Source organism: Astatotilapia calliptera, chromosome 23 (assembly GCF_900246225.1).
Source record: "Astatotilapia calliptera chromosome 23, fAstCal1.2, whole genome shotgun sequence".
NCBI lineage: Eukaryota > Metazoa > Chordata > Actinopteri > Cichliformes > Cichlidae > Astatotilapia > Astatotilapia calliptera.
Genome location: NC_039323.1, coordinates 24,009,938 through 24,032,657, shown reverse-complemented (window position 1 = coordinate 24,032,657; position 22,720 = coordinate 24,009,938). Strand labels below are relative to the sequence as shown.

The 22,720-nt window shown below is 40.6% G+C and overlaps 2 protein-coding genes across 3 annotated transcripts in view; one reads left to right on the top strand and one right to left on the bottom strand.

Moving 5' to 3' along the window:
- Positions 1-4,264: 4,264 nt before the first annotated feature.
- On the bottom strand, positions 4,265-10,765 carry LOC113016919 (nuclear receptor subfamily 4 group A member 2-like). Its single transcript, XM_026160110.1, has 8 exons — positions 10,629-10,765; positions 10,500-10,545; positions 9,526-10,349; positions 8,273-8,402; positions 8,014-8,171; positions 7,707-7,906; positions 7,414-7,592; positions 4,265-5,093 (listed from the first exon to the last, which is right to left on the bottom strand). The coding sequence occupies exons 3-8, from the start codon at positions 10,342-10,344 to the stop codon at positions 4,834-4,836; spliced, it is 1,746 nt and encodes a 581-aa protein (XP_026015895.1). The 5' UTR covers positions 10,345-10,349; positions 10,500-10,545; positions 10,629-10,765; the 3' UTR covers positions 4,265-4,833.
- A 552-nt stretch (positions 10,766-11,317) lies between these two features.
- The window catches only part of gpd2 (glycerol-3-phosphate dehydrogenase 2 (mitochondrial)), a 36,011-nt gene continuing 24,608 nt past the window's right edge, over positions 11,318-22,720 (top strand). The window contains exons 1-4 of one of the 2 annotated variants that reach the window (XM_026158496.1): positions 11,318-11,470; positions 16,858-16,964; positions 19,227-19,235; positions 22,094-22,265. In XM_026158496.1, coding sequence (XP_026014281.1) covers positions 16,863-16,964; positions 19,227-19,235; positions 22,094-22,265 — 283 coding nt within the window. In that variant the 5' untranslated portion in view covers positions 11,318-11,470; positions 16,858-16,862. The remainder of the gene's footprint in view (positions 11,471-16,857; positions 16,965-19,226; positions 19,236-22,093; positions 22,266-22,720) is intronic. The other variant, XM_026158497.1, reaches the window with a different exon arrangement.

Genomic DNA, 22,720 nt, shown 5'->3' with positions numbered 1-22,720 from the left:
GATGATGATGACATATACAGACAACGATGTAAGCTCTATGTGCAGGCAAATACTATTGCACGCAAATTCAGCTTTTGTTCACTTCCAGTTAAAGTGGCTTTGTTTAAAGCGTATTGCACACCGCTATATACTGCCCCCTTGTGGTCATCCTACAAACAATGTAGCATGCAGAAGCTGCATGTTGCATATAATGATGCGATGAGAATCCTTTGCAGGATACCTAGAAGTGGTAGTGCCAGTCAGATGTTTGTAGCTGTGGGTGTTTGGACTTTTAAAGCACTTTTAAGAAAGTTAATGTTCAGTTTTAGAGAACGACTGGATGGTTCGAGTAACAGTATAATTTTAGCACTTACAGATCTGACAGTGAGTGGTTCCCGTTACTCATCCAGTCTCAGAAAGCACTGGTTAAAGTGTTTGTGTATTTATTGATTTATTTTAAGTAATTGTGTTTTCTGTATATTATGGTTTTATATTTTTACAAATGCTTTATATACTTATTTATATACATATATATATTTAATGGTATACCTTGTGTTGTGTGTGTGTGTGTGGGGGGGGGGGATGGGGGGGGGGAAGTTGTGTGTGTGTGTTTCTTGTCTTGTTTTTATGGACATGTAGTCTGCCAATAAAGATTGAATTGAATTGAATTGAATTGAATTGATGGCTCTGACGTGCCACTGAAGCTGATCGCGCCAACTCAACACAATGCTTCCTTGTGTATTTTATAAGCGTCCCCATGGTGCCAGGTCTATTTTTTTAGGAGGCTGCACAGAGCAGGTGAAGAGGGCAGGAAGTCAGATACAAGCAGTACATAGGGAATCCAGGGAATTTTCAAAATAAAAGACCCCACACAAACTAAAGGCTCTGTTTCTGAAATGCTCCCAGTGGGATTTGAAGCTGTGCAAAGGATGGAACAAAACAGTGATGGGAACGTGACATTAAATCCAGTGTATTCCCAGGGTAATGCTGGCAAAAAGTAAGTGACAGACAGGGACATACAGAAGGCAGGAGGAAATGGGAAGTGGAAACGGAAAGGAGTAAAATAAAACAAATGATTACTTGTAGAATGATACAAACCAGATGTTTTGCACTGTGCAGCAACCCCTCTTCTTTTGACAAGAGTCTGTAACACATCTTCTTTGCATAATACAAGTTTTTATGAGTTTTATTTTTGTGTTTTTGAGCTCTTTCACTGATGTCCACAACAGAAATGTGACTGTTTTTGATGTAATGCTGTATGAGGGCCTGAAGATCCCAATCCAGTACTGATTTTCAGCCTTGTTCTTTGCGCACAGAGATTCCTCCAGATTTTCTGAATCTTTTGATGATATTATGGACTGTAGATGATGAGATATTCAAAAGTCTATACATACAGGACATTATTCTGAAATTGTTCCAGAATTTGTGTTTTTTTTGGTGATTTATTTAAAATGCTGGGGTTTTTTTTTTTTTTTTTAATACCCAATCACGTTGCTGACCTGCTGCCAATGAACTTGATTGTCTGCAAGATGTTCGTTCTTTTCAGGTAGCACTTACTTTTCCAACCTTTTACTGTTTTACTTAATCAAATGTACGAGTTAAACCTTTCATTAAAATATTAAACTGTCTTAGTTTAAACATTTAATATGCTTTCTTTGTTCTACTGCAAATAAAATATGAGTTTATACGTTTTTTTAATCACTGCATCACACAGCGTACCAACCTTTTGGGGGAATTCAGTTTGTACATTTCATTCAAAATTCCTGCCCAGCCTTCTGTGTGGGAGTTTACTTGAACCCATCTTCCCTAAACTAACAAAACCTATTTCCAGTGACAGAGAGCTGGTGCAGTTGCTGGTGCCTTTTGAGAAGCTGCAGAATGACAGGTTTGAGAAGCGATTGTTAGGACAGTTGGGGAAATTAAGGGGGGGAAGAGAATCCTGGCGGATAGAATCTGCAAGCTGCATCTGTGAATTATCGATGAATTTCCTGCAGCATCCTCTCCTTTAGCTGCTCATGTCAGCGCACCATACAACACAGGACTACAACATTAGCTAAAAGTGAGGGTACATCAAAGCTAACACATCACATAAAAATGTGAAGTAGTTGATCCATTGTTCACATTGTTTCTCTTAATCACTCCAGGACTATTGTAGTGATAGTGATGAATTAAAGAAGAACCAACTAGGAGATGTTATATTAGTAAATCATTGGGTACCGGTTACTTCAACATTTGTTCCTATTTTTGTACTCCATATTTCGTATTTAATTTAACTGACACACAGTGAATTTTGGAGTCTTTGAGGCCTTTATGAGCTAAATATCCATAAATGCAACATGAAAGGTGCTTTTACATGTTGTTCTTACACCTGATATCAGTTATGGGACATTAAAAGTGCTTTTTTGCAATGAGCTACAGCCTGGGTACACTGTCTGCTGCTTGATCTTTGTGTAGACCGTGCATGAAAGAACTTTTAATTCCTTTTTCTTGCACTCTGTAGTTTTGCTCTTTGGTTATTAGCAATATGAATAGCAAATGATTTCAAACTCAAGCCAACATCTTCTTTGAGGCTGGGATCCAGTGGTAACAGCTGCACAAGTTTCCTTAAAGCTCCAGATGGGGGTGTCTAAATACTTTTGGTTATGCAGTGTATTACAGTACTGCAGGGACTTGGCACTGACATATACTGTGTATGCGATAATGCTCTAGCATGACTTTGTGGATCAATAGATTTCCTATAGGCTAATTTTTGTAAAACATTCCTGTCTGTGACCTTAATTCAGTGTCCATATTTATAAAGGTGCTATAGGAACTAGCACTGTTTGGCTGTTAAATATCAGTTATTGTATTGCACTCGCTTTCTGCACCTGTCAGTCACCATCATCATCAGAATAAATTGGATGTTTCTCAGATACCGTTATCGATTTATCTCTATCTCAGCTCGCCACGCCGGGGCACCCGAACGGCCCCAGATATCGACCTGCAGGCCTATTAAAACCTCCTTGGGAACATCATCCTATAAGACCTTTTTTTCAAGTCATGAAATCAATGTTTTCAGCCAGATAGAAGAGAACACATGTCACCAGCTGCAGAGTACAAATCAGCTGGAATAACTTGAAATATTTACATATGTATGACTAAAAATGTTTAGGCTGCTGTTTAAAGGATTTGGCTTTTCACTGAAGTCTTTTAAAATGTGATGTTTTAGAAGAGATTTTAATCATATGGACAGGAGCAACATGAGGTCGTAGGATATATTCAGCACCGGCGCCTCCATTTATTTGCTCTGTTTGGCCTTTCTTGGTGTAGATGCTGAATCCTGGGCCTTTATCTTTGCCAACGGCAGCAGAAACTGACTTCTTTAATGCCACATCTAACCAAAGGGCTGCAGAAATGTCAGGCAGCCGACGGCCAGAAAACACACACACACACACACACACACACACACACACACACACACACACACACACACACACACACGCACACGCACACGCACACGCGCACACACACACACACACACACACAAACACGCACACACACACGCAGTCATGCCTTGGAAAATTCTGTGTAAACTCTGCCAACTTTGAAAAAACAGTGCCAGTGTGACCTTTACATTCATATACAGGCACACATACGGTTTCTTATAGCTTATTTTTTAATGGATCTCCAAAGTTTGCTTTTCTCATTACTTATCAGAAAAAACTGGCAAATTAACTAAAGAGGAGAAACACTGCTCATATTACTTTTACTTCTTTTCATCTTACTGGCAGGCGTTAGCATCCATATTTACTGTTTCCTGCATGAATCGTGCAAATTTTCAATAAACTGTGTTGCAGCATTTCACACAAATGCAGCCAGCTACCCATAATGTGTTCGTATGGGTGAGTACTTTATGGCATTTTTGCATGCATAAAAAATAATAAGCAAAAAAAAAAATTGCATTAATACGAACCAACACGTACAGAAAGAATGACCTTTGCATAAAAACAATGTGACATAAATTTGGTCTATGCAATAGGTACATTTAAAAAATGCAAACTTACATATAAGTTTGAAAACATAATTAAAATTTAACAGCAAAATAAAATAATTGAATCTCTTTAAGAATGCGTTTTTACAACAGTAGGTGTTAGAAAGTTGAATTAAATGTTATATATTGTAATTAGAATTGTTATTAAATTCAGTATAACATTTTTAAAGGGACTCTGCATTTCCTGCGATTAAAAATCAAATGTCCAACCATAGTTTCAAATAAATGATAGAAGGCCCAGCAGTCCAGCCAGTGTAACTTCATTTAGTCTTTTATTTATGAAAGTGTGGACAATGACATCTTACTCTGAGAAGACAACAGAGGTTAATGAATATTATTAATCACTAATAAACATGATGGGACGCCTTGTCTCGTATCAAAATGCCTTTGTACACAATGAGTAGCAGGAGAAAGCGTAAAATAAAGTCGTCTGAGTCACTTGCAGTCCATAATCTTGGCCTGACGGGCTCATTAAATCACGCTGTACAGAGTAATAATGGTAGGAAAAGCTTATTTCAGTCTTGCAATGAAATTAATCCTTTTTTTCAAAGTCATCAGCATGCTTCAGTGAAGTTATATTTAGAAATTAAGTGGTCACAATTCTTGGATTAAATTGCTTCCACTTCTCATTTCACTTGTTCTCATCCCAATGTGATCTTCTGGTTCGGTATAACTTTTTAAAAATGTTTTTGTTTCTTATTTTTTTGCGCACAACATCCAGATAGTCAGCAATTATTATCGGGAACAAAGCAAAAGGGGTCTTACAGTGTCCTCGGCGAGAAAACCACAGAAAACCGTTTCCCTGTGTGTCTCCTTTCTTGTCTCTAAAATGGCAACGTGTCGAGGAATAACTTATCTATGATGGCTGGTGGCGGCACCAGATCCTCCAGCTTCAGGTAGAAAATCCTCTGCAGGCCCTGGATGCACAGAGTGCGAAGTTCCGGCAGCTTTTCCAAAAGTCTGGACAAATGATTGGACCAACAGCTCGAGCCTCCATCCGCGCTTGTCCCACCGTCCTTCAAGCACCTGACCACGCTGCTCTGTAGCTCCTCAACTTTCTTTGGCTCCTTCAGTCCATGCCGCTCTGTAGAGAATTAAATAAAAAATGAACTAACTTTACAAAGTTAACCAGGATATATTGAATTCTTTTATTACCTTTTAACTGGTGCTACAATAATTTCATTAAGTAAAATTACTACTTGTAAATCAGACTTTTGGTAGCTACATTCATCTCAAGGCTTTTGTTCTAAAATAACAAAGAATGTGAACTTTTAAAAATTCAGTTTTATCAACCAAATTTCAACCATTCAATTCATCTTATAAATCGCATATTTAAGATTGTTTTGCTTGGGTATAATTTTCAATACTTTTCCAGTCATTATGTTTAGCTAAGATTTTGCCATGCTATCTGTTACTGTTGGTTAGCAAATAGGTTTGACTAATTATATTAATAATTTATTCAATTTTAAAGCCCACTTATCGGGCCTCAACTTAGCTAACAAACTCATTTGTCTCAAACTTTTAGCTATTTCAACTAGTTTTCTTTTACTATTTCAAATTAGCTTTAACTAGTTTTTCTACCCAATTACTTTTAGCTAACCTTTTAGTAGTCAGTTTAGCTAATTATGCTAACTATTAATTTTATTAATAACATTTTAAAAACTATTTATCCCATATTAACTTTTTTTTTTTATTAATTATATGAACCACATTTCAACCATTATCATATAAATTGTAGACTAAAGAGATTTTTGTTTAGGTAGAAGTGTCAGTGCTTTTCCAATCATTACTGTCTGTAATGTTAATTAGCTGATAAGTTTAGCTAATTATAGCAAACATTTATCCAATAAATTTAATTAAACATTTTTTGAGCCTCTGGTTGTTGCTAACAAATCTATTTAAACAATTTACTTTTATCAATTCTGTTTTCTTTATTTCAACCACTTTTTAAAAAAACAAATTACACTATTAAATTACCTTAAACTAATTATTCCCCAAAAGTTTTTGTTTTTACCATTTTTGTTATTTTAAAAGATTCTATATAATATTACGTCTTTGCTTTTAGCTAACTTTAGCTGTTGTCTTTACTTTTTCGCAGTCATATTTAGCTAATAGAAACGTATCCATTACTTTTAAATCATTTTTAAGATATTTATCTATTTTAACTAGAAAGTTAGTTATTATAATTTGCTAACTATTTCAACCATAATTAAATGACTAACAATTTATCCATAACTTTTATCAACAAGTTGTCAAACAAACTATTGTTTTGTTGTTGTTTGTTGTTTTTTTCACTATTTCCAGCCATTACCCTTTAATCTGGGCTAATTACTTGGAACTTTTAGATAACTATTTAAACCAGTTACACTAATTATTGCACTTATTATTCTACAAGATTGTGAAGGACCTCAGCCATCCCAACAACAGACTGTTCTCTCTGTTGAGGTCAGGAAAGCGATTCCGCTCCCTGAAGACCAACACAGAGAGACTGAGGAGGAGCTTCTTCCCGCAGGCGATACGGTCTCTCAATCACACCACCACACAGTACTGACCCACACATATAGTTCTTACACACACTGGACATTCTGGACATTGTTTTCACTTCATTACTTAAATCACGCTGCTGTTATTGTGTATATATTTATTTATATTTCTTCATACATTCTTATATAGTTCTATATTGTGTATTTTGTTGTACAGTTATTTTATTTTCAACTTTAATTTATATATTTTATCTTATTCTCCCAGTTAAATTTACCCTTCATTCTAATTTGTGTTGTACAGTTATTTCATTTTTAACCTTAATTTATATTTTATTCCTTCCTAGTTAAATTTACCCTTTTTAATTTTTCATATTTATTTCCTATCTTATTCATAGCCTTTTCCTTTTTTGTTTTCTTTAGGTCACGAGCAGTTGTCCAAGCATTTCACTACATATCGTACTGTGTATGACTGTGTACGTGACAAATAAAATTTGAATTTGAATTTGAATTTGAACATGGCGTCACAAATTATGTAAAATTGCACACCTTTTGCCAAGTTTCGCTAGATTTTCTCTAGATTTAGAGAAACTAAATCAATAACAATCAGTCCAGCTTACTTGTCATCCCTTAAACATGTAGTTCACATTCAGGAAAGTTTATCCTCAGTAAATTAAAGCTTCACATCCTGGCATGATTTAATAATGTGACTGATTATACAATATTGTTCTTTTATCTTTATTTTGATTTTTCTTTTTTTAAACTGGAGCTGTGTTAATGACAAAAAATATTATAAATGGTAACATTCCCATGTTGAATATTATCAAAATAGATAATCCAGGGTCACTTGAATGTAGCATTTATCGGTTATGTCTTTAAGCTTTGTAAATCGCATGAAGCGGAAAATGTTCTTGGACGTCTCACCGGTGACCAGGGCGAGGGTGCATATACAGGAGAAGGTGGAGACGTCCAAGTTCATCCTCTGCAGATTGGCAGAAAATTCAACAATGCTGTCAATCCATTCGCCAAAGCCCCGCAGACACTGGAGCCGGTGCCACACTGACCCGTCACAGAAGATCAGTTTCCCTTCTTCTGGGTTGGATCTGAAATGTTACAACAGCCTGTGGTTAACGTGTGAAGCTGGAGGGCAGAGGTGAATAAATAAATAAGTAAATAGGCAAATAAATTCTATATAAAATGTGTAAAAGGTTATTTACCTGTACGACAACCGTAAAACAAAAAGTTCCAGGAAGGCAGAGTAGAAGAGAAGGTCTTGGTCATGTTTAGGTAGAGAGGTGAAACCCGGGATCTTCTGCGCCCAACCCCGAATAACATCTATCGATCTGGTCAGGAGGTCATAAAACTGGCGGACATGCTGAGCATCGTCTCCTGGGGGACTTCCTGGATTCTCTTTAAACTGCATTTAAAGGTCACCGGTCGGATCAGATTGGAAGGAAGGAGGATACCAATGATTATAACTCTACTATGTCTTAGTCGTATATCAACAGTGTCAGTTCTACTTACTTTGGAGTAGTCCAGGCGAGAAGGTGGAGGATTGGACTCCACATGCGCCCTGATGAGGGCGCTCAGGAGGGCGCTGCCAGGTGAGGAGGCGTCTGGAAGAGCTCTGGGTTTGGACGGCAAGCGACCTCTTCGACCTTTCAGGCTGTCTGTCCTCACCACTGCAGAGGAAAAGATGAAGAGGGCGACACTTTTCAGCTCTGACCTCCTAAACGGCACCAAGAATAATGGTTTAAGAAGCTTTTTGGCTCTATCAGTTTACCTTCTTTGACCATTCCCACTGTGAGGCACTTCTGGAAACGGCAATATTGGCATCGGTTCCTTCTGCGTTTGTCCACAGGGCAGCTTTTGGCAGCCAAGCACACATACTTGGCATTTTTTTGCACTGTGCGCTGCACAGAGAGAAGAAGAATCTGCATATTACTCTATATACCTTTTGAAAAATACAATCCTGCACTTTAATAGGTTCATGGCTCTCGGGCTGAGGTGTGGTCGAATTTACATCAGTCTTCTTCCTGATCCAGCAAACACACCTGATGGTTAAAGGACTCTTTGGTTAATAAAAATCTGACTTGTTGGTGTGTTTCTTAAAAACTTGAAACAACTTTCAGTGCTCTAAACACATCTACCACTTGCTGCTGTTCACTAAAACTTTACACAGTACCTTTTCTTTTTCTAGTAAGAGATTTTTGGAAATTTTCTTGTAAAATTTTCAAATTAAAGCACAATTTTGGTCTCTAGAAACGTGTGCTGGTGGATTAGTCTGAAATATGGAGCCATATGGATCTTTTAAAAGATCTAATATGAGAAAAAGGAACAAAAAAAAAACGGTCCCTATGAAAGAAACAACAAGAAGAGACATAACAATAGTAATAGCGGACTTTTTTTTATAAACATACTGTCATGACAATACATCTCAGAGGGCTCATTGTTAAAAAAAAATACTTTTGAGCCATTTTAGAAAGATAAGAAAGGTAAAAGTAACCTAACAAGGGGTTAAATTGTTCCTTCAAAATTAGTGGCAGCACTCTTGCTCCTGTGGGCCATCTGAGGCACTGAGCAGTCGGACAGGCAGGTCTGGGTAAATAGAGGGTCGTGGTCATTCATAATTTGGAGACTGGCCCCGGGGAATCTCCCAGTGAAAGACGAAGGAGAAGGTTTTGATTCACGGCACGTTGGTGACCATTTTCATACAGGACATTCGCGACGTTTAACGCGCGTGTCAAGAGACCAAGAGAACAAAACGTGCCTCTGGAGTCTATTGTCCAATTTAGAAGGCCGGTCAGAGCTCCCCGGGGGAAGCTTTATATTATAGCCAATTACTTGGAATTAGAGTTGCATTATGGGATATAATTCCCGTGGGTGTGTAGTTATTTTTTCATCATATTTTTCACAGAAATGTTGGAAGACTTTTGTGCTAAAAAAGGGAGTAAATATCCATAAAAAACAACTTTCAGATCTTCAGAGTTTCCTTTAAAACGGCAGATTTGTATTAAGCCTTCACTGAAAACAAACCTTGAAGAACCCCTTGCAGCCCTCGCAGGTGCGCACTCCGTAGTGCTGGCAGGCTGCGTTATCCCCGCATACCGCGCACACCCCCTCTGAGCTCAGCGGTCCTCGGCCGGGCGCAGAAGAAGTTTGGTATTCCATAAAGTGGTGGCCGTGCGCGAGATGGAGTGGGTGAGCAAATCCAACACCGCTCTGTTTGCCCAGGCCGGTGGAGCCCAAAACGGTGGGTGTTTCCAGCTGCTGGTGCGCCAGAGCTCCGTCAAACTTCACCTGGCACGTGGACAAACTCTGGCCGTCGTGTTGCGCGTGTTTTAGGGACAGCAGGGAAAACCTGGACAGCGCGTTTTTCCTGTGCGTCGCCAAATAGTCCTGCCGAAAGCTGTACAGGGAGCCGGAGTCCTCCCAAATGTGTCCCGACGGAAGCTGGAAGTTGGGCGTGAGGGAGGAGTGCGGGGAGGGGGAGCGGTAGTAATAAACGGGGCTCGGGGAAGAAAGGAGCTCGTCTGACTGGTGCGCTGGGTGCTGATTCGGTTGATAGCGCGGGCACCCGTGCGCATCCTCCACCTTGACGCACGGCAGCTCCCCCTGGACCTGCATCTGAAACAGACACGGGGGCTTTACGTCGTACCCAGAGCCGTAAGAGTCCGCCAGGGGGCCGAAGGTGGGGCCCGAGGCTCCAGCCGACACTTCACTGTTAGTAAGATCCATGCTGAACTTGACAAACTCCGGAGTGAGGAAGTCGCAGCTGCGCTCTCCGCCGGAGCTCTGGGAGGCTGGGCTGGCTCCTTGAGGCGACGAGCCGCACTGGGTCTGGACGCACGGCATGATCACTGCAACAACACACGCAGATGATGAAACGTGTTTAAAAGTGCGATAAAGTGATGCTCTAGTGAGGCAATGTCGCTGGAATTCACCGTCAATGCTTTTTTGTTGATATATTTAATTATAATATTTTTTTAAGGTGAAACAAGCAAACTCACCTTACAATTGATTTTCCACAACCTCCTATTGTGCCCCAAACGTCTCCTGGCACGAAACAGAAACAACAGATAATTTGTTAGCGAGCCCAGTCCCCCCATTTAAACTCAAAAGAGTAACATTTCCACTACCTTAGATGTGGATCCAGTGCGGGAGGACGCTGGTGAGTAATCCCATCCCTACTGTGTTGCTGCTCGTGGATCTTCTGAAGCTCTCTGGCTGTATGGACGGAGCGATGGAAATGACTGTTCACTTCAGCCACTCTTTGGCTTTGCAGACTGGCTGCCAGTGGCACCGACAATGTGCTTTTGTTTACGTGCTTACGCGCTCCAAGCCCCATTACGCACGCACTGGCCACAGAGGGGTGGTGTGAGAGAGTGTGTGTGTGAGTATGTGTGTGTGTGTGTGTGTGTGTGTGTGGTTAGAAAGCGGCTCAGTGAATTTGGAAATTATGTTTATAATTAAGTTTAATGTAGTTTTAATAGATGTACGGCTGCAGTGGGGGATTCAGATTGGACTTATCTAGTTGTAAACGTGTGTAAAAGTATATAAAATTACACTTTTTATGTAGTTTTTAAAAACACAAGAATACTACTACACATGCTTTAATCTGCAGGGTGCTTGGTTTACTTATATGTGCACGCCTTCTGTCCTAAATAACAGAGGAAACGACAGCTGGCTCGTTGTTATTATCCCCAGGGAGGATGAAGAAAAGAGCGGAGTTGCGCAATCCTGCCTTTGCCTTACATCAATTTACGTGGCACCGCCTCCGCTCGAACCCAATTGGACGCTCTCAGCCGAGCTCCGCCCTCCGATTGGCTCTCCCCGACATCGCTCGACGTGCCCGCCGGGCTTCCTGGTTGTAGCTGTCAAGCGCTCACTCAAGCTACGGTTTGGATAGCTACCGATGCCCCCAGTCGCCGCCCTGCATCGCCCCGAGCGACTTTTATCCAGCCACGAAGCACCAAGTCCTGTAAGTGGGAATGTTTGTTGTGTCACCCGGTGATTTTCGGACATTTTAAAGCCGCTCTAAATGATTGTCTAACCCGTGTTTTTCTTTTCTTTCCCGACCCCAATAAAGGAAAAAAAAGCAGAACATTGCGAATTTTTCTTCGCTAGCCGCTATAGGGCTGAGAGACTACCCTTCAGTTTTATCGTGTTCGTGGAGCTAAACACGGGCCATATTTACGTGTCTTTTTAGGCTATTTAAGCCCGCGTGAACGGCTAAATATTTCACACACCCTTTGAAGTGTATGTAGCCTTTTTTTCTTCTTCTTCTTTTTTACAACGTAAAGGCGAAGGTCAACAGTAATCTCCCCCCTCAGAGACCACACCGACACTGATCGCTTACATTTTGATCCACGGCAGGACAACAGTTAAAGATCAAACCGACTTCCTCTTGTGTGGCCCGGCGTACCTGCATCGGTATATCACCACCTGCTGTTAAAAGCAAACACTCCCAAGTAGGACATTTTGAATTAAAAGAAAAAGCCACAAATTTCACGTGTTTCTTCATAAAAATCACCCCCTCCTCCTCTTCCGGATTCATAATGAGCCTGCAGGCTGCTCTAAGTGAAAGCTGGTGACTTTCCCCAGTGACACGAAGACACCAGTAGTGGCATGAATATGGTGTGCCATGTTAATAACATAGAGTTTAAGAGTCCTAGTTGCTTCACTCACAAAATCAGGGGTGTCAAACCTGAGGTCCGGGGGCCAGAATCGGCCTGGACTCCAACCGGTCAACTTCAAAAAGCAGGAATGAGGGTGTACATTTTGGCCTTTTAACTATATTTCAAAGGTTTTAGCTTTATCTTAACTGATAAACACCTCCCACATGGCCATTCATGCTACACCAAAGTAAATAGCTATGTAATAGATTTTTTGAGTTTGACATCACAGCACTAAAGGAGGCACCGATTGTGAAAGTCTGGGCTAGTGCTCATGTTTAAATATTCCAGATTGCCCCACACAGCTGGTGCAATACCATGTCTTTGAGGGTTTTTAGTTAATTGGTATAATTTATTCCTGTCTGTGAGAAACAAACTAGTGTTTAATCTTTGAACACGTAGCCAGCACAAACATAGCATGACATTTGTACACTTTTGGAAAAGATTTTTTTCTTTTTGGAAAAAGAAAAAAAGTGGAACGATGGAGCGACTGGTCTCATTGTGAAACGTCAGGCTAATTATTTTCATCGTCACTTTGTTGGTGTCCACATTATGTGGACCAGTGATGTGGACCACAAATGGGACCTTAATCTTCAAAATTAGCATCATGTTCTTTTAAGTAATGATTTAAACTTGTGATTGGGACCATAAACATATTAGAATAGTGCTTACTGAGGCCATTGGTCAAGGAAGACGTATCAGGGCTGTCAGATTTGTTTTTGAAAGTAGGAAAGTCGCCCCCTGCTGGACTTTTGGAGGCAATAAATTGCACACTGAGCTAAATTTGTCAGACTCACCTAGTCTTAATGCAGGTTTTCACACAGATTGCGTAATTTAGCCTAGTTAAAGTTAACATAGCGAAATTGTGCTTTGTTAATTGATATCTGGCTGTTGGGTAATTGCTAATAAATGGTAAATGGCCTGTATTTGTATAGCACTTTACTAGTCCCTAAGGACTCCAAAGCGCTTTACACATCCAGTCATCCACCCATTCACACACTTGTGATGGCAAGCTACATTGTAGCCACAGCCACCCTGGGGCGTACTGACAGAGGCGAGGCTGCCGGACACTGGCACCGCTGGTGTCTGACCAGTAGGCAACAGGTGAAGTGTCTTGCTCAAGGACACAACGACCGAGACCAAGCTGGAGCTCGAACCGGCAACCTTCCGATTACAAGGCGAACTCCCAACTCTTGAGCCACGATCGCCATTAATAGTTAAACCCAGTCAACAACTAAGATGGCATTTACTGATGTACTCTCTCTGGGTGTGTCTCTTGGCTTCTTTCCATCCAGGCTTGCTTGGAAACTTTCAAAGGGAGGCGCTGTTTAGATACCACACCGCATCAGCTGGCTCATTTTGACGTGAAGGTTCAGAAGCTTTACTTCGACTAAAATCTTTTTTCAAAGACTGCTTGAAGCCCTGTAGAGTCCATGCCTATTTGGTACATCGTGGTGTAATAACTAGAAGATAAAATGCAGACTGGGACTGGACACTTCAAGCAAAATAACTGTTTGTTTGATTTTGATGTCTTTTGAACATGTTTTAATTCACCCAAACAAAATTCAGAAGAAGGCAAACTTCAGCCTGACTTATAGGTGTGAAAAAAGTTGATACTGTTATTAATTTGTAGTTGTTGTTTTGAGAGGTAAAGTTTAGAATTTGGTCAAAAGTTGGCAGTAAAAATAATAAAAGACAGCGTTTGTGTGGCTAATGTCTGGCTGCCACAGTGGTATGCTACATGTAATAGGTCATTAATTACAGCAAACTGCTTGTTGACCTTTGGGCCATCTGCTTTATTAAAATGCATTAGAATCTGCTGCGGTGCACTGCGCTCCCTGGAAACTTGTTTTTCGGCGTACGTTACAGTAGGAATGCAAATACTTTACTGGGGCTCACCTGATGGGAATTGAAATTCGTGGGCCGGCGTGCAGAGCAATGTGTGTCACGTCGTGCTCGTTACGGCACAGACTCATTATCAGAATATTAAAGAGTCAACATCATCATATTCATTGGGGATCAATTTTAGTTGCATTTTCTTCAAGTATTATTTTCTCTGATGTAACCTGTAAAACCTGACCAGATGAGTTTTAATTATAGTTATTTACTGCATGTAACCTGGTTAGACTTTATACTTCCTTTGTCAGAGAGCTGAAGAAATTATGTTTTTTTGGCATGTTATGCATTTGATGCTAAAAAGTTCTGCTTCTTCTTTGCTGAGATTTGCTGCTTTTTTCTTTGTTAAACATCAGCACTTACTATTTGCTACCATTTTATACACCCGATGATCGTGTAATGTTAGGCAGTAATCGATGGGTAGATTAATGATGAAACTGTTCCTTCTATAGTCCCTTTTTACACAGGTAGAATTACACTTAGTGGCCAAAGGTTTGTGGACATCTAAATGATTTACTGATATGTTCCAGTAGACATGGAATTTGGATTCACATTCAGGGGTTTTCTTGGTTGAGAGTGAGCCTTTTTGTTCCACATATACATATAAATATATTATAAATATGAGTAACTAAAATCCATACTTGTTAGAAATAACAGTGATCACCTATTTAGCTCACCAGGCAACCGCTATGATGTAAGGCTAATGAAGAGGCCTGCCCCAAGGCCATTTAATGTAAGTCTTCTGATCTTTTTCTTCTGAAGTTTTTATGCCTTCTCTCATCTGAGCTAGAAATTCCAAAAATATGTGTTTTTTTCTTCGTTATTTAAACTTAATATATAAATTTGGTGGTTTTCCTTTAGTGGGATGCCAAAACATTTTTGAGTGGTCAGGAAAAATGCTGATATTGTTGTAGAAATAAGCCGTTGCATTAGGATCCACATCGAATTGAACATGTTTTTCAAATTCAAATTCAAATTTTTATTTGTCACGTACACAGTCATACACAGTACGATATGCAGTGAAATGCTTAGACAACTGCTCGTGACCTAAAGAAAAAAAAAATACTGTACAAGTATTAACTGGAAATGAAGAATATAGTGACCAGTGTTGTGCAATCCACATTATGTCTTGTGCAGTGCAAATATGCTTAAAGTGATTTAAGTGATGAAGTGAAAACAATGTCCAGAAAGTCCAGTGTGTGTAAGAACCATATGTGTGGGTCAGTACTGTGTGGTGGTGTGATTGAGAGACCGTATCGCCTGCGGGAAGAAGCTCCTCCTCAGTCTCTCTGTGTTGGTCTTCAGGGAGCGGAATCGCTTTCCTGACCTCAACAGAGAGAACAGTCCGTTTACCCTACATGTCACATCTCACCTTATAATCTTTAGCTTTGTTTGAAGTTAAACAGGTTTTAGCTGCTATTGCCACGGTTCAGCAGTGTGGAAAGCAAGAAGTTGATCCCAATGCAAGACTCAGGAGACAGGACTTGATAAAATCACAGCTTTATTGCTAGCAGTCCATTAAAAACAAAAGGCCAAAAATATGCTTAACAGGGAACTTACTTGGAGGAAAAGTCAGAGAGTGCTGGACAGTGAAAACACACTTCCATGTGGGGGAGGACGCGACAAAAAACAGAGAGAGACTCTGAAAATAAATCTGCAACAGGTAACTAGGGAGATGGGAAACACCAGGGAACACAACTTACATCAGGTAAAATAGGGAAGGTAAAACTCAATACGAGGTACACAAGACTATCAAAATAAAACAGGAAATGGCTAACACTGAGACGCACTAAGACATGCAGACTTGATGCAAATAAGCAAACATAGAAACACGATAGAAACAGAATGACATTCCAAAAAGGGGAGGGCCAGACAACCACAGGAACCCAACTAAGGAAACAGAAAGACATCACAAAAAATGGTGACTAAATATTACAATACCAAGAAGATGAAGTGGAATATAAAGAGAGACTGTTGACAGAGGATAAAATAAATGATGAGGGAAAATAGCAAAAACACATTTTCAAAAACAAAAGGAGCCACTAAACTAGCATAGAAACACAAAAGCCATGACAGCTGTCATCAAAGATAAAATCAACGTAAGCGACTTCCTAGGATCAGGTCTGTGTTTGCATGTTTAACAGGACTCAGAAGAGCACCTGAAACTTGAAGTTTTTGCAGCTCTCCTGGTTTTCCTCCACAGTTTGAATGCCCTGCTGGGCAGCAGTTACTTATGAAAGTGTGCTGAATGTGTTGACGGGCGATCGTGGCTCAAGAGTTGGCAGTTTGTCCTGTAATCGCAAGGTTGCCGGTTCGAGCCCTGGCTCCGACAGTCTTGGTCGTTGTGTCCTTGGGCAAGACACTTCACCCGTTGCCTACGGGTGGTCAGACGGCCCGGTGGCACCAGTGTCCGGCAGCCTCGCCCCAGGATGGCTGTGGCTACAATGTAGCTTGCCATCACCAGTGTGTGAATGACCTTAGGGACCAAGTAAAGCACTATACAATACCATTTAATCCTGCTCTGCTGGATACACATAATAATTTTTCCATTCAGGAGGTTTAGCTAACAGTATTTTCCTTATTGATAATTTTGCCAGTTGTTTTTTCCGATACTTTAAATGTCACATGGCGAATAAACTTGTCTCTTTCATCCTGACTTGCAGCTTTTGGACCCTCCCACCTTCCCTTTATCTGCATACTACCTCACAGACTGGCATGCCTGGCATGTCAAAAGCCTGCTAACCCAGGTGTCTCTACTCTCTCTCTGTCTCTGTCCTGCCCTGTACCTTCACTGCAGGGCCGATGGCGTTCAGGAGGGCTCTGAAACGGACGGCCCTTGTAGGCGGTGGGGCGGTTGCCACGGCGTTTGGCCTGTCACAGCTGATCGAGTACAGAAAGACACAGGTAAGAAGAAAACTCGCTCCAACAAATGTTTGCTTTCAGTTTTGTTTTTGGCTAGGACATCCACGCAGATGTTCTTTCACTTTGCATGGAATAGTTTATCGTTTGTGAGAGCTCCTTCTCCTTAACAAAAGAAAAAGAAGAGGCAGACATCTGTTTTTTAGGAAGGGAGTGCCATTCAGGGCATGTCCTGTCTAGATGTTGGAATGTGTTTGAGGTCTATTGGGTGTGTTTTCAGTCTTTGTATTTGATGCTTCACTTGCTGCTGTGCAGGAGGTCGTGATTGGACCTTGAGCTGCACAGAAACGGTGATTACAAATAGTATAATCGGCCACAGCAGCATCAGGTTTTACAGTGTTGTTAGGCTGTAAAATGGAAGTAATCACCCTCACATTCTGCTTCCTCCACTGGTTCACTGCCTACCCACTCGCCATGGAGGTGTGGCCATTTTAGCATTTGGCTTTTCAACATAAAAGTCAAGTGCCTGTCACTAGCATTTTTTATTTTTTGCTATAATGGGAATATTGACCCCCCCCTCTCATTATTATGCTCTTTCCAAGAGTTAAATAAGAAAATTGATACCACTGTCATGTCACTTCTCTGAATATGAAGCTACTTTTAACAACCAACAAACTTAGCATAAAGACTGAAAGTTAGGCCAAAGCCACGGTTCTCAAAGTGTGGCCTGCAGGCCAGTGGCGGTCCCTGGTAATTCACAAGAATCCTCCGCTGTACATTTAATTCATTCACAGTTTTTATCACGGTCATGAATCATACATGTAGTGTTGAAGAAGAAAGAAAGTTCACTGCCACTGGTTCCATAGAAATCAAGAAGTTAAGCAACAGCCAGGTGCTGCTAAGCAAATTCACTTTATTTTCTCATCTGCAAATGTGAGCACCTCTGAAGGTGCATAAATTCTTCCGTGTGTTAACTCAATGCCACAATATTCCTACTAACAGACCTCCCAGCAAATTAAGCCCAAGGTCAGATCATGCAATACTTGGAGAAAGTGCAAAAAAACGAAGAAATGTTCGTGACAATAAAATGAGAAAAAAGACTGAACAAGTGTGGCCTGTTTGGAGAGTTGAACAGGAAAAGCCTCTTATCTCTAAAAAAAAAAGAACTTGGCTGTGCAGCTTAGGCTTGCAAAGTTACATCTCAACAAATCACAGGACTTCATAAATGTGCCATATCAACAAAAAGACCTCATACCAGCTGTCAGCACAGTGGTGGAGGGGTCATGATTTGGGCTTGTTTTGCAGCCTCAGAGTATCTTGCAGTCATTAAGCTGACCGACCATGAACTCCTCTGTATACCAAAGTATTCTACAGTCAAATGTGAGACATCTGTCCAACAGCTAAATGTTGGCCAAATTATGTCATGTAATAGGATAATGATCCAAAGCACAGCAGAAACCTTACACAAAAGCATCCATTAGCCAAAAGGAAGGATGAAACGATCCACAAAGGGTTAAAATCTAACATGTAATATGTTTGCTCCGACTAGCCTTACTTGTTCAGTGAAGTATGTGAGGATTGACCCACTTTTGTAGCCAGCCTCAAGTGGCCGTTAGAGGAACTGTAGTTCTGAACAACAGCAAGGAAGCATCTTCTTGGACAAGTAGGCTCCAGGCGTCACTCAGAAATACAAGCATCATCCTCTAAGCAGAGAGATTACAAACAGTAAAGTTTTTTAATCCTCTGTTGCCCTCATTTGCCCTCATGAAAACTTTGAGAAGCCCTGGTCCCTGGATTGTACATTTGGTGGAACTGTAGGTCTCTGTGTCCTAATAATGAGCCCATACTTCATGCCTGTATCTCTACTAATGTTGTCCAATGTAGCCAAAAACAGACGTGTCAGGGTATCAATTCCTTCATTTAACTTTGAGCAATAAAAAAAAGTGCATTATTGTTGTTTTTATTTATTTTTTTCATCCATTTGATGCTTTGCGAATCTTGTGTTTATCCACAGGCGACATCAAAACTCTTCATACAGTAAATGATGATTTAGGATCTTTGAGAACAGCCGGAAAGATAAGAATAGATGATGTCTTTACATTCAAGCCTCCAGTCTCAAGCTTGTCTTCTTCAAAAAAAACCTAAACAGCTGTTCCCACTGACTTTATGACGTGTTTTAGGCTTATTATAGGCATGCAACACAACTACATACCAGGCTTTATTTGACTGCACAACCTAATGTGAACTCTGCTTTGTGTCCCGGTGCGATAATGTCTTCTCTTGCCCGTCGCCGTCCTCTCAACCAAGCGTGGATTGGTAAGCAAGAAGTCGACCCTGATGAAATATAATTATTTTTCACAATAGTTTGTAATCATGCATGCCTCTAATCCCAGTAATTGCAGTGCTGATGAGATGAATGTCCGTCTTGTCTCCTTTAGCAAGGGCACATGGCTTGGAGAAGTTTTCAAGACAGCGGCCGATTGGCTATTAGTGTGGGCCTGGCTGCGCCACTCTTTGACTTAACTTGATTACGTTGGGGAAGGTGGGGGGTTGGGAGCACACACCGTCGCTTAATTCTGCGGTGGTGTTTGTCTATGTGCATCATCAGAAATAGACAATGATTATATCATGGTCTTGTTTGCGGCTGCAGGCTTAAATTACAAAAACGCCTGCTGGTATTTGCAAGTCAAATGCCGCGGTGGCTTCAAAGCAGCTTGATGCAATCATTTAGCTCGAACTGCTAAACAAAAAAAAGAAAATTAATAAATATTTCATTAGAAGAGAAATCCTGCATCCTTGTGTCAGAGCTGTTTTCTTTTTTATTGTAGATGTGATTATTTCTTCTTTAAATTCATTATTTTGCTAATCAGACAGTGGGCAAAAGCGATGTTAAAAGCCTGCAGTGTGAATTAATTTTATTAATTTTTTATTTTTGTAAAGCTGAGCAGCATGCTGCAGCAGGTGGTAACCCTCCACACTCTTTGATTTGCAACTAATCGCACCAGGAATGTGTTCTGTTTTTTTTTTTTTTTTTTTGTATTAGCAACACTTCACTTGTCGTGGGACATCATAAGCACGTTGTGATTCCACTTTCTGCCAAAAGTAGCTTCATAAGAACAATTTTCAGATTTGAGCCGGAGAGCTCAAAATTTGATTTGTTAAAAATGTCATCTGTAGTCACTTTGGTAACTCGACCATTTTTACAGTCCCCTAATAACTTCTTTCAGTCTTTACCAACCTGAGCCCCTGCAAGAAGATATCTGTAGGTGATGAGCAACATTTTGTTACCAGCACCACACCACCAGCTTGTCGTTATTTACCTACTTATTACTTATTTATTAACAGCTAGCCAACAACATACAATAATTTACTTCAGTGATTAAAAGGATGATGGGAGAAGTAATAAGAGACTTTTCTTGTAAGTGAAGCGTCAGGGTGATGTAGTAAAAATTGTTAATGTGCCTCAGTTAACTGTGTCTAAGCCTGCAGTCACCCACCTGCTGCTAGCCTGGGCTGCAGGACCTTCCGAGAGCAGCCCAGGCTAGCAGCAGGAAGTTGGAAACACGTGAGGTGGAAAGTAAGATGGCCCACATCTACGTGAAACGCCACGTTCTGCAGGTTTTTGATTGAGAACATCAACTTTTTTAAAGTTGGGGAAAAGTGACATAAGCACTCGACTGGGGAAATACGCAACCATGTTAAACTGCTTAGGCCAGAGCACGACTGTGTGTGCAATGAACTTGCGATCTCGTTGCCTTTGTACTGGGTGCTTCAGAGACAGAGACCACAGTGGAATCGACCGGTGCATGAAGATGGCGATAAAACAGCAATAAGGTGGAGTCGGTCTGCTATCAGTTTTTGACTGAATGGGGTTAAAGTGGCACATGCATAGAATCTGTTTTCAATAATACAACAACCAAGTGTAGGGAATCAGTGAAACAATGTAAATCTTTTGCTTTCTGCATGGACAGAAATTCATAATAACTACTTTCATTCAGAGTTCAGTCAGAACCTCATAGATTTGAAACAGATGTTCCTGCAGGACTGCAGTTTAACCGCAAAAAGCCATAGGTGCTCAGCAACCTTACTTTTATATAGGAACGTAACCAGCTGGCAGCCAGTTAAGTCGAGTACAATATTGGAAAGTGATGATATTGTAAGAGAGTTTTGCGACTCAGACTGATGGCACCGCAGCAGCAATCTCTCTGCATTTATAAATTAGACAGCAGTTATTTGTAAATCTTTGCCAATCTAAGAGCGATTCCAGTCCAAGTTGGACTGTCACTGTTTGGAGACGGGTTGCATCCCACCAGGCGACCTGTGCAGGTGTTTAGTAAACAAAAAATGTTGCACATTCAAGCCCTGCGGTGTTTACCCGACTGATTGAGTCATAATTGTTGTTACGTGGCAGAAGTTGCCACATATTTTCGTGACATTTACCATGCAGTTTCATTGCTGAAGAACGTAACTGGCTATGTCAAAAAGCTTTCAGGTACAGATGCAGTGTTGCTACAATTTAGCTCAAGAAAAGGCGAGCAGTAGGTTTTTATCCCTATTTTATCAACTGCTTATTTACTAACTATAAAGTACTCAAAGGAGCAGTATAATATTGGATATACTCACATAAAATAGCCTTATTTGTGCTGCAATTACATAATTACTTTTCTATATGTGGTATAGTCACTTGGGTTGTGCAACATTAAAATAATAAACAGCCGGTTTATTCACCAGAATCTGCAGGTTTTCAGGTTCAGCATGTTGTAGAAACTCCTTTTAGCCAATTAAGAGCAATGATCATCCATCAAGTCATAACTGTTTTCCCATACATGCATTATATTCCATCCGCCACATTGCTTATTATACTGTAAACATGTCTTACAGTAATCTCATTACACAGTCAATCCAAATGCATAATGTATTGAAATGATTGCAAGTCATTATGCATTATGTCCCATGCCACTCTGAGGTGATTATGGTGCAAGCATCATGTCCTCGCAGTGTGCTTATAATGTTTCAAACGCACCTCAAGGAAAGTGTTGCTACGTTTTCTTTTAATTTAACGTCTAACATAGAAAAGCTAGCTGATTCGCATTCATTACGAAGGGCCCGTGTCTCTTTAAAGCCTCGTGCTCTTTGTGTTCGTGCTGATCCATGTGCGTGTCTGTCACATCCAGGCTCGGTTAGCCCAAGTGGCGGCAGAAGCAGAGCTGAAGGTTCCCTTCATCGATGAGCTCCCCTCTCGGCAGGCGCAACTCGCAGCGCTGACAAACACAGAGGAGTTCGACGTTCTGGTTGTCGGAGGAGGGGCCACGGGGGCAGGATGTGCCTTAGACGCTGTCACACGCAGTAAGCCCACCATCAGCAGGGTGTCTCTGCTTTCAGGTTTCACTAGGCTTTGGAAGTGTTCTCACTTAATCATGGTCGAAGGTTTATGATGGTCCTGTACTCTATGCTTCAGTTTTTTAAGAGGTTCTTCTAGATTCTGCAACTGTGCAAAATGGACTGGTTCTCATATCGCTTATGTCCTATTCACCGATTTACACACACATCCATAGAAGCACTGCTTTCAACATCTAAATCCACGAGTATTTACTTTACTTACTTTAGGGTTTTCCTTTAGGTGGCAGTACCTGGTACTTTTAAGTTCATTTCAGGTCTTATTATGTACAGAGTACTGGGCTTGTAAAAGTTGGCTGCAATTAAATCCATGTTTATGTTTAGTCATTACTGTGTGGCAGACGTTTATGACGTGGCCCTTACTTATTTAAAAGCCGTCACTCCTACAGGTTTATAGATTCACT

Coding starts and splice junctions, on each gene's coding strand:
- LOC113016919 (XM_026160110.1), bottom strand. CDS start 10,344: ATGCCGTGCGTCCAGACCCAGTGCGGCTCGTCGCCTCAAGGAGCCAGC. Junction 8,172..8,272: donor AGTGGGAATGGTCAAAGAAG/GTAAACTGATAG, acceptor TTTCCTCTGCAG/TGGTGAGGACAGACAGCCTG. Junction 7,593..7,706: donor GTTTTACGGTTGTCGTACAG/GTAAATAACCTT, acceptor GTAACATTTCAG/ATCCAACCCAGAAGAAGGGA.